The 16,686-nt window shown below is 40.1% G+C and overlaps 1 protein-coding gene across 3 annotated transcripts in view; it reads left to right on the top strand.

Annotated features, from left to right (window-relative positions):
* The window catches only part of TRPC6 (transient receptor potential cation channel subfamily C member 6), a 150,283-nt gene that overhangs the window by 94,773 nt on the left and 38,824 nt on the right, over positions 1–16,686 (top strand). For all 3 annotated transcript variants that reach the window (XM_039512026.1, XM_039512030.1, XM_039512031.1), the window contains exons 3-4: positions 4,056–4,241; positions 8,265–8,429. In XM_039512026.1, coding sequence (XP_039367960.1) covers positions 4,056–4,241; positions 8,265–8,429 — 351 coding nt within the window. The remainder of the gene's footprint in view (positions 1–4,055; positions 4,242–8,264; positions 8,430–16,686) is intronic.

Raw genomic sequence — 16,686 nt, 5'->3', positions numbered from 1 at the left:
TATAATGGGGGCGTGGGAACAAGTCATGATAATACATTTTACTTTCTGTGGGTATATTTAACACAGTAAAAAGTCATGGAGTGTTGTTTTAGCTGGAGACAGTGCCAAGTTTAATCCTTTTATGACTTAAATGTGATTAGAAAAATAATTAAAGACATCAAAGTTGATGGATGGAGGTTCTGAGTAAACATCTCAAAAGCACAAGGCCTCTACCTGGGTAGGCTGGTCTGGGAGGTGCCTGAGTGCACAGTTTAAACTTTAACTTCATCAGAGCACATCAGGATAGTGTGACGGGGAAGAAGGAAGAAAACACAGAAGTAGCCTTCTGGGATAAGAAGAATTCAAACTCGTTGACAAGGATTGGACAGTTATTGGAACCCCGTCACCTGAATGATGAGAGTGGAGACCCCAGGAATAGTTCAGAGGCCTGGGAGAACCTAATGATCAGGAGCGTGAGGGTTGCCAATGGGCCCTGTCACAGAGGAAAGGAGGTGAGAATGGGGCAAATATCGCACCAGATTGCTTGTGGTGTGAATACCTGTGGGGCGAGACAGGATTAGGGGGGTGATCCTGGCTCGCCAATTTAGTTTTTGTGGGTGGAAAATGGGTGAACCCCATAAAGGGATCCTGGTGAACCACCTTGGGGGCAAAGGACTCAAGTAGAGCAGAACCTCTAATAAAAAACGAGAACATGAGGAATAATAAACTTCTCCACCAGACAAAAGGGCGAGGTGTGTGATAGAGGGCTGAGAACCAGCAGCTGAACCGGCACTCTGGTCACTGTAAATACAGTTAGTTCCCCTGGAGAGAGCCTGATTGAGGGAAGGAATGGCCAATTACTAGATCAACCTGGGCTGGGGAGAGCAAAGGAACTAATTAGCCCATTGACAGCAAGAGTAGAAAAGGAGCACGGGAAGAAAATGCAGAATAATGAGAGAGAGAGGTGGGTCAGCAGCATCAGGGTAAAGGGAGATCTCTGCATGGAGAGATCTCTTCTCTCTGGCAAAAGGGGATGATGAGTGTACGACACTGTACATAGAATTGCTGCATGGGATTGTAAGAGGGTAGTGGTGGATTGGACACAACATACACAGTGGTGGCTACAAACCAGAGGTGTCAGAGCCATTTGTGCAGGAAGACAGGAGCCAAGAGCAGCTCCCTGTCACAGATAAATTGTGACTTTAGGCACAACCCTGAGCCAGGGGTGGAAGATAATCTGTGGAATCATAGAATCATAGAATATCAGGGTTGGAAGGGACCTCAGGAGGCCATCTAGTCCAACCCCCTGCTCAAAGCAGGACCAATCCCCAACTAAATCATCCCAGCCAGGGCTTTGTCAAGCCGGGCCTTAAAACCTCTAAGAAGGAAGATTCCACCACCTCCGGAGGTAACCCATTCCAGTGCTTCACCACCCTCCTAGTGAAAAAGTTTTTCCTAATATCCAACCTAAACCTCCCCCACTGCAAATTGAGACCATTACTCCTTGTTCTGTCATCTGGTACCACTGAGAACAGTCTAGATCCATCCTCTTGGGAACCCCCTTTCAGGTAGTTGAAAGCAGCTATCAAATCCCCCTCATTTCTTCTCTTCTGCAGACTGAACAATTCCAGTTCCCTCAGTCTCTCCTCATAAGTCATGTGCTCCAGCCCCCTAATCATTTTTGTTGCCCTCTGCTGGACTTTTTCCAATTCTTCCACAGCCTTCTTATAGTGTAGGGCCCAAAACTGGACACAGTACTCCAGATGAGGCCTCACCAATACCGAATAGAGGGGAATGATCAATCCCTCAATCTGCTGGCAATGCTCCTACTTATACAGCCCAAAATGCCATTAGCCTTCTTGGCAACAAGGGCACACTGTTGACTCATAGGTCCTTTTCTGCAGTAGCCCCAGAAAGCACTGCATCCCACAAGCACCCCTGTGAGTCATATTTCTCTCCCTACTTCCCCCTTTCTCTGGTGGGAGGTGGTAATGCTGTTAACCTTTGTAGCCTTATCTATAGTTATGGGTTACTTTAACCAGTTACCCACCTAAAGGTGAGGGTTGACACCTACTTTAATCTATGAGAGTTCAGCCTCCAGGATTGACTATAGTAGTGAGGTTATCAATGGAAGGGGTAGGGGAGGTCTATGATGCACAACAGAGACTACATAGTTCTCTTACTATAATAATTACTTTTATTAGCCAACCAAACAATACACACACTGCAATCTGGTAAAGGAGAGAGAGACCAATGCAGAATGCATAATATTTCTATTACTCACAATAGGCCTCATCCTCATCACCAGTGATTAGTGTTAGTCCTCATCCTCATCACCAGTGGTCGGCATCCTGGTGTCTCCCCTCTGCACCAGGGCACCCAGGCCAGGACACAGATTTTTGAATGTGTTATGCTGACAGTCATCAGGCTTCATACATATTTGTGAAGGTTTTTCCTTTTCATTATTTGACCTACCACACTTTTGGGGTATCCCATTTTTCATAGGCTAACTTGATAATTCCCCGTACACTCTATACCATTTTCACTACCGTATCACCATAGTAGCAAGCAGTTGGTTACCTTAAAGAAGTCCCTAACATTTCACCCCAGCTACCAATGGTCATCTTGTGGTGTCTGTCTATGTGTAGGCATTATTATCCAAACTCAGCAGTTATTTTCAAAACATCAGCATATCACAGACAAGCTCAGCAGGTATATTATTAATTTACTTATGCTAACTTCTTTTAAAGGTGGGGAGGGATAGCTCAGTGGTTTGAGTATTGGCCTGCTAAATCCAGGGTTGTGAGTTCAATCTTTCAAGGGGCCATTTAGGGATCTGGGGCAAAATCTGTTTGGGGATTGGTCCTGCTTTGAGCCAGGGGTTGGTCCTTTCCAACCCTGATATTGTAAGGCTTAATTTGGCTAAGCTAAATATCTTTGAGGCCTCTAGACCCTGTGTTACAACATTAATTAATACTTATATTTCACCCCTGTATCCTGATACCTTTTATCCTTGGCTACACCTTCAAGTTATATGAATTGGAAATTGCAAAAACAGGAACAGTATTCCCAAATTCTACCCTGACCCCACCATTGGCTCACTGTGAGACCAACTTAACTTCTGTTCTTCAAGAATGTGGGTCACACTGTGGCTCTATTTTGGAAAGCACTGACTGAGGAAAGGATTTAGTAGACAAGGTGGATAACCAACTGAACATTAGCTCACAGTTTGATGTGGTGGCTAAGAAAGCAAATGATATCGTTGGGTGTGTATGCAGGGAGATATTGAGTAGCAGTAGAGAGTTGTTACCACCACTGCATATAGAATAAATGAAACCATTACTGTACTGTTCAAGTTCTGGTGCTGTACTTTTAAAAGGATGTTGAAAATTGAAAAAGCTTCAGAGAAGATCTACAACAATGATTCAAATTCTAGAAAACTGCCTTACAGTGAGAGACAAAGAAAACATAATCTATTTAGATTTTCCCAGAGAAGGTTGAGAGTTTATTTGCTGATAGTTTGTAATTACCTCCATGGGGAGAAGATTTGTGATAATAGAGAGCTTGTTAATCTAGCAGACAAAGGCATACCAAGATGCAATGGCTTGAAACTGAGGCAAGACCACTTCAGACTAGAAATTAGGAGGAGCTGTTTTTATGGCTTGTGTTCTGCAGGAAGTCTGCCTAGGTAGTCATAATGGCCCCTGCCTGCTGGCCTTATAATCCATGAGTTGATGGGCTGAATTCTCCATAGTTAAACTAATGCAAACTGACTGATTTAAATGAGAGAATTTAGCTTTATATATTTTTTGTTTCATATCACAAAAAATGGGGGAAATAATATCTATTTCAAAGGGATATTGTGTATCTTAATTGATAATGTTCATAAAGAACTTTGACAACTACAAATAAAAGGAGTATATACATGCCCAGTGCTTTTCTTCTTATTCCTCTCCTGTGGCTAGTTCGTGAATAGTCACTTAGAAAGTCAGCTCTTAGCACTTGAAGGAATAAAATGGTTTCTCATGGGTTATGTGTAAACAGCTATTAATTTTCTTTTTTCTCTCTCTCTTCAGAATGATTACAAACAATTGTCTATGCAATGCAAGGATTTTGTAGTTGGACTTCTCGATTTGTGCAGAAATACTGAAGAAGTGGAAGCTATTTTGAACGGAGATGTGGAGATGAGCCATAGTAGTGGAGAACGTGGTCGTCCCAGTCTTAGCCGCTTAAAACTTGCCATTAAGTATGAAGTCAAAAAAGTAAGCCCTGGTATTAATAAAGTAGTAGTTTAAATGAGTGGCAGTGTTATTAACTCATATTACCATTCATTATTTGTATTATGGCAGCACCCAGAGGCTCCAGTCAGGATCCGGGTCCCATTGCACTGAATGCTGTGCACACATACAGTAAAAGAGAGCCCCTGCCCCAAAGTACTTACTGTCTTAATAAAAAACAGAGATAAAAGGTGTATGCAGCACACAAGGAGGTAACAGTAATAGTAACATATGGTTACTTGAACTAGCTGTGTACATTATTTGCAGACTTTGCATTTATTTTTTTCACCAATGAGAGATAATTAATCCATCTTCTAAAACAAAATCATTGGATATAATTAATTAAAATGTACAATGTAGCATATTGGCCCTATAATAATAAATACATCTTTATGTCAAACTATTCACAGAGGATTTGCCTCCTGAGAAAGGACAATTTTTATTTGCTCTAGGAAATTTGAAAGACATATGCAAAACTAGGTTGCTTACAAAATACCAGAATTTATCAGCATAGGTGATCTGGGGATCAGTCTGGAAGCCATGCATAGGCTCCAGCTTGATTAGAACCCTGGCCACCAGTCTCCTCAATGACCTGAGCTGGAATGAATATATCATCTCCATGCTATGGTCCCTTTATCAGCTCCTAGTTCACTTCTGTTGCCAGTTTAAGGCCTTGGTCTGGATCTTGAATGCACTCAGTAAGTCAGGACTCAACTACATTAGCAGCTGCTTCTCCACCTTTACTCATTTGGATAATTATGCTTCTCTTGGACAGTGAAGCTCATAATGTCCAGGACGAAGTGTGTGTGAACCAGAGATAAAGTTTTTTTAGTCAAGGGGATTTACCTGTTGAATTAACTTCCAAAGGAGATTAGACTAATGCAGAATCTGACCATTTTCAGAGCAAGCTGCAAGACCTATGATCAGGGGCAGCTCTATGTTTTCTGCTGTCCCAAGCACGGCAGTCAGGCGGCCTTTGGTGGCGTGCCTGTGGGTAGTCCACAGTCACGTGGATTCGGCAACGTTTCTGCGGGTGATCTGCCGGTCCTGCGGCTTCAGCGTACCTGCCTCCGAATTGCCGCCGAAACTGTGAGACCAGCAGACCTCCCGCAAGTACGCCGCCGAAGGCCGCCTGACTGCTGCCCTCACAGCAACCGGCCACCTGGAGCCACCCCTGCCTTTGATAAAGCTTTGCCTCTATGACAAAAAAGAATTACATCTGCACAGTGAAAAACAAATAAAACTCACCAACATCCAATAACCAGGAAAGGTAGAAGAGATGGAATTCTATGATGTCCAATAGGGACCCACTGTACCCATTCAGTTTACCTGGGCAGAAATAGAGTCCTTTTATGCAGATCTAACTGATGTGTTTCTTTTGGAAAATCCTAAAATAGTTGTGTACATGGTGTGCATGGATGGAGTTTGAACTGTTATTGAACAATGTCTCCTACATATTAAACATGGAGGGGTTTTATTTCATCATTAGTCATTTACTCTCTCTACTTACCCCTATTTTTTTTCTTTAGCAGACATCAGTTCTGATTTTGCCACCTTTAATTTGGAAAATTTCTATTGTAAAACTCTGACTTCTTGAGTAAATATTACAGGTTTGGGCTTATAGTTTATTACAGACCAGGCAAAGAAAATCCCATCATCCATTTATACTTTTGTTTCCAGTACACCTTTTACAATGTCACAGAGCTTGGATGGAAAAGAGGGTTGTGTTCTACACTTCTCAGTTTTACAGAATTGGTCTACATGACCTGGTTGCCATAGCATGATTAAGAACAATTAGTGACTGCCTTTACCAGTAACTGCTGTTCCTCGTTTTCAATAAAAGAACTGATATTTTTCATATGAACATTTTGTGTATTCCTTGTTTCATGACTGAAAATTGTATATTGTCATCTACAGTACAGGACACAAAGGCAAAAACTTTAAGGGCATCAGAAATGAGAACATCAGGAATATAAATGTCAGCAGACTTTGTAGCTATTCCCAGTACAATGAACTGGGAACAGGTATATTTATATTTTAAAAAAGAGAAAGACACACCCTACCAACTCTCCCTTGCCCCCACTCCACTGCAAATGCTTTTCCACCTGGGGAGAGCACAAGCAACACATGACAGATGTGTAGTCACCTTGCTTAATGCACTATGAGGAAGTGCTCAGATATCTTGGTGATGAGCATGGTATAAAAGCCTGAAAAGAATAGAATAGATCCACTTAGTTCCTGTGCATTATCCTCAGATTGAGGCTGATTCATTGTTACTGAGTACTGTCTAAATGCCATAGTAATATCTTTAAAATAATGGTAAATGATAGCCACTAATAATTATTATTTATAATGTGGACTGCTCAATTTATGACTTCTTTAATGCCTTTCATGGTCCTGGATTTTCTAGAGCTAGATGGAGAATATGTACCCATTTGAAACACGAATATTGCAATTTGTAAAATTAAGGTTAGATAAGTGACTATAGTGTTTGGAAATTCATGTTGTGCTATACTATGTAATCCATATGCTCATACTACAGTTTAGAACATCCAGGGAAAAAAGATGTGTAAGTACATTATTTAAGAACAGAGGGTGACTTCTGCTTGCCTAGGAGAGCTACACTGACTTTACATATATTTTATACTCTTCTCCAGGAGTGTTGTATGTGAGACAGGAGGTAATTGTCCTATTCTGTACTCAACACTGGTGAGGTGTCACATGGAGTACTGTGTCCTGTTTAGGGCACCACACTAAGAAAGATACGGACAAATTAGAATGTGTGCAGAGGAGAGCAACAAAAATGCTAAAAAGTTTAGAAACCATGACCTATGAGGAATGGTTAGAAAGACTGGGTATAAAGAGGTTGGTGATCAGTTGTTCTCCATGTTCATTGAAGGTAGGACAAGAGGTAATGGGCTTCATCTACAGTGAGGGACATTTAGGTTAGATATTAGGAAAAACTTCCTAACTATAAGGGTAGTTAAATACTGGAATAGGCTTCTAATGGAGGTTGTGGAACCTCTGTCATTGAAGGCTTGCAAAAACAGCTTTTTAAGAACAGACAAACATTGTTTAGGGATGGTCTTGATATACTTGGTCCAGCCTTAGTCCGTGGGGATGGACTAGATGACCTCTCAAGTTCCCTTCCAGCCCTACGTTGCTCTGATTCTGCATGCTTCACTTTTAATTGTATTTTGATGAGACATTTTCCTGGCATAAAGTCTTTTGTGAAAAATTGCAGTATAATAATCACTGGCATGAAAGGATTACCCATAGAAATCGTGATTTTTTTTCTCAACTTAAATTATTTTGAGGGATGCAAAGACCTGACATTCCTAAAATTATTCACATTGGAGCCTCCTGGTGTAGAAAGACTTCATAGTGACCCCGATGCCAGGCCAGATCCTGATGCCACTGAAGTCAATGGCAACATTGCCATAGACTGTAATGGGATAAGGATTTAGATTGATGTTTTAAAATTCATTAAACTCATCAGTATTCTCACTTTGCAATAAAATAGCATTTAAACTGTGAATAGAGCAATTCGATTCCATGTCTCATTTCTTTTTTTTCCTTTTCACATGATTATATTGCAATGAAATAATATAAAACAGTGTTGACATACATTTGAGATGAAGTTAAAGGCATAGGCAAAGGCATTCTGTTGAAATGTGAACAGGTGAAATGAAATTTCCCCTAGTTTGAAGAATGAGTTGGGTTTTTCTTAAGTTTTAACTAGCCACACATACTGAAGTGTGACTTTAGGACCAGTTTAGCCAAAATTCCTGCCATGAATAGCAGTGTGCCTACATTCTAGGGAGATTATGCTTATCAAAAAAGAGCAGATTGCTCTTTTATACTACTGTACACTCTGATAGTGTTCTGAATATTAGCTGATTTGTTGTTATTCCTACATTCTACATCCATTTCAGATGGCTAACATTTTATTTAATGGCATTCTGACAATAATGTTCCTTTGTTGTGTTCCTTTTTTTTTTGTCATAGTTTGTAGCACATCCAAACTGCCAGCAACAACTTCTCTCAATCTGGTATGAGAATCTCTCAGGTTTACGTCAGCAGACCATGGCAGTGAAGTTTCTAGTTGTTCTTGCAGTTGCAGTAGGGCTGCCATTCCTGTCAGTGGTTTACTGGATTGCTCCATGCAGCAAGGTTAGTCTGTACAGTCTTGTAAAAGCAAAAAGCATCTGCATGCAAGTTTCTAATCTGGCAAAGATGAAACATATTTATAGGTTATTGATGCACTTAGCAAAGCTTCAGTGGTGTGTTATTTAATGCCACATTGTAAAGGAATAGCTGCAGGATTACACACTCAAACATTCACAATTAAAAAAAAGTAAATGCATCATGTGGAATATAATGAATACTAAATGAAAAAATGATCAGGGAGGGAAGGAAGTATTGCCATGTAGAAACCGTAATATCAAAACAATGAATCAAAGTACTCTCCATTTTGTTGCTGTGCTGTTAAATACATATATAGTAGCTAGATTATTTAACAAAAACTAATTAATACATTTATGGGGCTTGATGGATGAACATTACAAAAAAATTAATACTCGTTTAGTGAGAAATTGCCCATCAGAGTATTCAGACAGTGATAGTAAGAACTGCAATTAGCAGGTTTTCTTCCTTCTCCCTTGTGTTATCCAGGTTGCTAGCTATTTACAAATGGGAATATGTTTATTATTCATAGAAAAATATGTGGCCCTGATTCTGATAAAATAAAGATAGGAACCAAATCATAACTGCATGTCAGAATAACATAATCTTCTTAAATTCACATCAAGCTAACACTACCATCATTAGAACCCACCCTTGAACTAAAATTCAGAATTAAAACCACTTAGCTAGCTACCATCTTACGATTTCACACAGGATAAAATGTCACCTTTGTGTATATTTGCTGCCCACCAACCACCAATACAAATTGTCCAAGTATTTGCCCAGCACAGATGTACACAGATGTGTCTGAAATTAATTATCTTCATGTGTTCCATTAATGTAGTGTGGTGTCAATCTATTGAAGTGAATTAAACTATTCTGGGTACACTGGTGTAACTGAACTGAATTTAGCATGATATATTTTGAATGGAATTAAGGTTTGTATAAGAAAGCTATACAGAGTGGATGAAATCTTGACCCCCATTGGCGTCAATGGGGTCAAGATTTCACCCCACAGTGTGGGTCTTCTCCACGGCCTTGACATGAAAAGATCCCTGGGATGAGCTGATGAAAGGCCTTAGAAAAGTCAAACCACTTTTTAACACCAACACAATAAATTCTGTTGTTACCAAGAAAGCTGTGCTTAAATGACCATCTGATTGCATCTCTCACTGCTACAACCTGAGGGCTTGTCAAGATCATGTTAAGGCTCATTTCATCTCATGAATTTTTTCGAAGCAGCCACATGGTCTTTTCTGTGTGCATTTACAAAACACTGTTACTTCAATTTGGCTTCTAGAGCTGAATGTCAGTTTGGATGATCCATGCTGCAGAATCAATTTCCAACATAGATATGCCCAAACTCTCCCATCCCCTAGAATTTTGCTTTTGTTTAGAACATCTATTTTAGCTGGTCACTGATTCAAAGTTTCCACCCTGGGGTATTTTAGTTCTCCTGCTGTCATAACAGGTAAAGGGGACACTGTAAAGTTAAAATTATACATTGTAAATAAACAAATGTATTATGATTAACAACTTAGATTTTTAAAAGTATATCCAGTTTCCTTAACTTGTTTGTTTGTTTGTTTAATTGCATTTCTCTCAGCCTGGACAATAAAATTCAATTTAGTCAGTTCCATTTTTGTTTACAGTCTCGAAGGTTTTTATAACACTTTTGTCTTTAAACATGCCTTGAGATTCATACTGCTTCAGCATTTGGGTTTCAGACGTTGCATGGAAGTGTGTATTTGTTGTTTGGCTTTTGTTGTTGTTGTTAAAAGCCCTTCTTTTTATTGGATTGTAAAATTGTTTTGATTGGTCTTTGGTTTTAGAAAATCTGTTTCTGCATAGCTTTTTTTGTCCAGTTTCAATTGACAGCATCCCTTTAAAATTTAACCTCCTGTTCTGTTTTACAACTGTCTCCCCTCCTCGTAATATATCTGTTTAATGATTTTGTTACATTTTATACTGTGAATGGGCAAGTTGGCCCTTCCCTTTCTAACTGTTACAGTTGTGCTTCATTTTTATTTCAGAGATATGCCTCTTTGTTTTTAATCATTAAAATAAAAATTACCTCCTTTGAGACCAAATTGGAGTTTTCCTCTCCTAGCAAGGGATTTACCCTTGAAAACTAAAGGTCCCAGAGCAGTTCCAGGGGACTGAGAAACAGAATATTGTTCTTCTGACAGACCGATCTATGGATGGGTGGGTGGAATTTTGTAACACTTTTGTCCTCAACTATCTATAAAGTGGCCTCTAAGGCATCTTTTCTGGCTTTTATCTCATGGGTCACCTTGGTTTATAGATGTCCCACAACAGCTGAAGTGAGAGGGAAAATGACCACAGCACGTCAGGTGAAAATCCTAGTTTGAGTCTGATTCTTTATGATATAGAGATTTTTGAAATACTTATGCCATGGCTGTGAGAGAGGCAAAGGAATAGTTATTCAATCCATTGTTCTATTTCAAGGAGCAGACAGTTTAGTTAATCTAAGTCACCTCCACCCAGTTGCTGAATTGAGTATCTCCTATTGTGAGGAAATGTTTTTATGTTGCTGATAAAATTGAGTGAATTTGGTCAGAATTGCCCAACTCCCTGGAAATAAAGCAGATATTTGAGGGGGGAAAGTCACAGTTTCTTTGCTTGACTTTCAGCCAGTGTCCCTTTCTGAAGTGTAGAAAGTGCTGGGAACACTTCAGCCATCAACTTGCGCTTGAGACTGATATTGTTGGCTTGTGAAGGCCAGTGGAGAAGTACTGTTGCCCTGTATCATTTTTAATTGAGAATATCAAAAAGGTTCAAGTGAGACAGCCCTCAGTATTTGCTCATATCTGAGGCCACTATTCTCAGGGTGGTATAGCATAACTACATCTCCAGTCTGAGGGTGATTTATGTGTATGTGAAGCTGGTAGGAGAGTTAGTGAGGAGACATAGGCTCTGGTGTCTTCAGTATAGAGATGACATACAACTTTATACCTCCATCTACGCTGATCCAGCTGGAGTGGTCATTTACATTTCTCAGTATCTAGGTGAACTTGGGACATGAATGAGGGTAAACTAGCTGAGACTCAATCCAGACAAGTTGGAGGTGAGGCTGGTTGGCTGAGGGAAGCAATTGGAAGATGTGACAGGAGGACATGTGTCCTGCATTTGTGGATTGGATTCCCAATAGGAGGGTCCAGTTAGACACCCAGCTGCTCACAGAGGAGCCAGTTGCAGTTATGACTAGGTCAGCTTTCCTTCATTTCCAGATGACCTGGAGGCTATGCCCATTTATTTCAGCTGTGGTCCTTCTAACTGTCATTCATCCCTTTCTCACCTTGAAATTAGAGTGACACTCTGCATGAGGCTACAATTTAAATCCATCCACGGAATGCAGCTGGTGCAGGTTTTGGCACTTGCTTTTAAGTGGTGTGTCATTTTGTGAGCATATTAAACTAGTGCTCTCTGATTTCCATTTGCTGTTTTTTGGTTTCCAGGTTGATTTTTAAGGTACCTATTTTTTCCCGTAAAACCCTCTGGCACCTACCTATCTCAGAGGCGATATCTCTCCCTGTGACATAGTTCCACAGTTGCAATCAGTGCAGGCACCTAAGAAGGAGCTTTTTGGTACAGGAGAGGAGGGCTGGTCCATTGGTTAGGGTATTAACCTGGGAGTTTGAAGATAGGGGTTCAAGTCTCTGCTTTTCGCTAGACTTCCTGTCTGATAGTGAGCAAGACACTTAGGCCCAGATTTTTAAAGATATTTAGGAGTTGTGGTACTCAGCATTCCAATGTTTAACTAATTTAGGAGCCTAAATCTCATTTCCAAAAGGGACTGGGCACTTCAGAATCAAAATCTTAGTGACAGTAGATGGGATTTAGGCTCCAAAGTGTCTAACTCCCTTTTGAGACTAGGATTTAGACTCCTAAATCAGTTAGATGTTGCAACAATGAGTGAAGCAGTGCCTAAATACATTTAAAAATATGGCCCTTCGCCTCTATGTACCTCAGTTTCCGATCTCTAAAATGGGGATAAATAGAACTTCCTTACCTCACATAAAAGATTGTGAGGCATTCAGATATTACAGTAATGGGCATCACATAAGTACCTTAGATATCTAGGGCATTCTTTGTTAAGTCCTTGTAACTTTAGAACCCAATTTTCCACCTAGTCTATATGTAACTGCCCGTGTTTGTTAACCTTCACGGCATACTTGGCTGTAGGGAACTGAGGGATAGGGCAGGTTGGAGACTCCAGTACTGAGTTTGATGGTGGAGTTTATTATATGTTTATGTTCACACTGTTTCTGGGGTAGAGCCATCCATGAGTAAATGCCAGTCTGTTAAAGGATTAATTGTATTTTCAAGAGTTTTTTCGAGGGCTTGGAGTAGGTGCTCTTTTAGGTAATTAATACATACAAATGTAAGTCAGTAAATAAGTTGTAGTCTATTGACTATGGTGTCTTTAGAAAAAAGAAAGTTACTTACAGATGGGCACTTCAAAAGTTCATTCTGCTTTTAGATATATTAGTGGTTCCAGTGTTATTTTCTCTATTCAAAATAGAAAACATAGCTAAAATATCTCCAGAACCAAAGTGAGTTTTGCAAGTGTGCCCACGCTGCCTGTCTCTCTTGTCCTCAGATGATTGGTTTTACTGGATTACCCACACTCCTGAGAGCTCTGGATGTTCCCACCTGCCTTGTGCTGGAAGCTTGGGAATATTGATCCTTGTAAATTATGTCAGGACAGAACAGCAATTAGAGCTAGATTATAAGCTCTATGGCGTAGGGACAATACCTTTTGATGTGTTTGGAACTTGAGGGTGCTATTGTAATAAAAATGCTTGATGATGATAGTGATTTCCTTTGATTCGGGATGTTTATATATACCTTCTAGAATTCTGTGCTAAAAGTTTTAAAGTTTCTTCCCCCCTAAATATGTATCTTTCTCCTGTCGTATTTGGTAGCCTGAGCCATTATGAGAACAGGATCTTTTTGCTTTGTTTTATCCTTATCATCATTGCAATAAATATACATCTCAGAGACTAGTGAAATAGGCATCCGGTTGCTGGCTCTGATAATAATAGAATCATATAAGTGTAGAACTGGAAGGGACCTCAATAGGCCATCTAGTACAGTCCCCTGCACTCAAGGCAGGACTATGTAATAACTAGACCATTCCTGACAGGAATGTCTAGTTTGTCTAACCTCCAGTGATGGAGGTTCCACAACCTCCCTAGGCAATTTGTTTCAGTGCTTAACTACCCTGACAGGAAGTTTTTTCCTAATGTCCAATCTAAACCTCCCTTGCTGCAATTTAAGCCCATTGCTTCTTGTCCTATTCTCAGTGGTTAAGGAGAACCCGCCTCCTTGTAACAACATAGATTCATAGCCTTTACGGTCAGAATGGACCATCGTGATCATCTAGTCTGAGCTCCTGCACATTGCAAGCCACAGACCCTCACCCACCCACTCCTGTAATAGACCCCAACCTCTGGCTGAGTTACTGAAGTCCTCAAATCATGGTTGAAAGACTTCAAGTTACAAAGAATTCACCATTTACACTAGTTTAAACTTGCAAATGACCCATGCCCCATGCTGAAGAGGAAGGTGAAAAGCTCCCCAGGGGCTCTTCCAATCTGACCCAGGGAAAAATTCCTTCCCGACCCCAAGTATGGCAATCAGTCAGACTGTGAGCATATGGGCAAGACCCAACCTTTTATGTACTTGAAAACTGTTATCATGTCCCCCTCTCGATCTTCTCTTCACCAAACTAAACAAACCCATTTTTTTTCAATCTTTCCTCACAAGTCAGATTTTCTAGACCTTTAATCACTTTTGTTGGTTTCCTCTGGACTTTCTTCAATTTGTCCTCATCTTTCCTGAAATATGACACCCAGAACTGGACACAATATTCCAACTGAGGCCTTACCAGCGCAGAGAGTAGAGTAGAAGATTTACCATGTATACTTGTTCATTAGCCCGTTCATTTATAAGCCGACCCCCCAAAAATGGATAGGTAAAAATAGCAAAAACTGTATGACCCTTTCATAAGCCAACTCTATATTTAAGGGGCCAGCACATCCCATGGCCCACACCACTTCCCGTCGCCCCCATTGGCCTGCAGTGGCGAACTGCGGCCAGTGGAAGCCGCGATCGGCTGAACCTGCGGACGCGGCAGATGAACAAACCAGCCCAGCCCGCCAGGGTGCCAAAGGTTGCCGATCCCTGTATTAGATATTCAATTCAATGATTCCATAGAGTTTAAAATCATCAAATTTTGGTGTAGACCCATTTATAAGCTGACTCCTGCTCTTTTATGCATCAGTTTTTTACCAAAAATATTTGGCTTATAAACGAGTATGTACAGTACTTCTCCTGTCTTGCTTACAACACTCCTGCTGATACATCCCAGAATGATGTTTGCTTTTTTGCAATAGTGTTACACTGTTAACTCATATTTAGCTTGTGATCCACTATGACCCCTAGATCCCTTTCCACAATACTCCTGCCTAGGCAGTCATTTCCCATTTTGTATGTATGCAACTGATTGTTCCTTTCTATAATGCAAATTGTATGTCCAGTCCTCTGCATGTTAAAATATGTATTCTTACATTTCACTATATTTAAATGCATCTGCCAGTTCTATATCATAAGCCAATATAATTTCCTTACTACAGCTTTTTATAGTTGTTTATATTGGACAAATATGGCCCAAAATATTGATCTCTATATAACTCCGGTTCTTACTTCCCTTTCATTTCCAATATCTCTCAGTCACAGGTAATGATAATGATACAGCACTACTTTTATATAGCACTGTTCACCCAGAAGAATCCATTTTAGCCCACTTTACAAAGTGCATATGTAGTTATAGGAATCACCTCACCTTTTGTGCCACTGAATGCTGAAACAGTCACTGCTTAAAACTATTCTCAAGGTACCAGCAGAGGTAATTTAAATCACAGCAAACTGAAATAGAGTTTATAACAAGAATCAGGTATATCCAACTGAAACTACAGAAATAATTTTAGGTAGGAAACATGTAATTACCTATACTAGAGTTTAGCAAAGATACTAACATTTACATTTCAACCCAAACAAAACAAGAGCCATGGGATAGTAATGGCCATAAATGATCAGGAATTGTTTTAAGTGTTATCCAGAGGGCAGCACCTTCCTATCTGCTGAGCCCCTTAACAATACATGGAGACATTGATTCAGTAATGACCAAGAGGGCAAATACATCTTCTACAGAATCGCCAATGCCAATTCTTACAGCACCAATCTTCCTGCCATTTCTATACACAGTCACATAGTTCAATCCTTAGACCATACTTACTAAAATATTTTTTTCACATTTACACAAGTGCAAATTCATTCACTCCATTGACATCAGCATAACTGAGAGCAGAATTTGATCCTATCTTTGTAGGATAGTATTTTATTTCATGAAATTTTGTATGGGTCAAATTCTGTCCTCTATTACATCCGAGCAACTCTAGTGTCTTCAGTAGAGTTGCGCAGATGTAACTAAGGGCAGAGTTTGGCTTTTTAAGACTAAGTAATTGAGCCAGCACAGTGAGTTAGTGGCAACATAATGAGGGATCCGAATATGAAACCAAAATCCTCACTGCCAGGTCACCATGGGCTGAGTGTTCTACAGAGGTAATATTCTCAGTCCATGGGGGAAGACTATACTTCAAAAAGCAATGATATCACAGATATATACAGCCCTCCTCTGCAACATGAGCTTTCCATGTTGCAAAGGAAGTGCATGTGAAAATGATGGGATACTCAGATCCATAAAAGCCATGGAAGATGGGAGACATTCCAGAAGACTGGAAAAGGGCAAATATAGTGCCCATCTATAAAAATGGAAATAAGGACAACCTGGGGAATTACAGACCAGTCATCTTAAGTTCTGTACCCAGAAAGATAATGGAGCAAATAATTAAGAAATCAATTTGCAAACACCTAGAAAATAATTAGGTGATAAGTAACAGTCAGCATGGATTTGTCAAGAACGAATTATATCAAACCAACCTGATAGCTTTCTTTGAAAGGGTAACAAGCCTTGTGGATAGGTGGGGAAGTGGTAGATGTGGAATATCTTGACTTTAGTAAGACTTTTGATACTGACCATCTCATAAACAAATGAGGGAAATACAATCTAGATGGAGCTACTGTAAGGTGAGTGCATAACTGGTTGGAAAATCGTTCCCAGGGAGTAGTTATCAGTGATTCACAGTCATGCTGGAAG

Source organism: Mauremys reevesii, linkage group 1 (genome assembly GCF_016161935.1).
Source record: "Mauremys reevesii isolate NIE-2019 linkage group 1, ASM1616193v1, whole genome shotgun sequence".
Classification (NCBI taxonomy): Eukaryota; Metazoa; Chordata; order Testudines; family Geoemydidae; genus Mauremys; species Mauremys reevesii.
The sequence above is the reverse complement of the archived record's forward strand: the minus strand, read 5'-3'. Positions and strand labels throughout refer to the sequence as shown.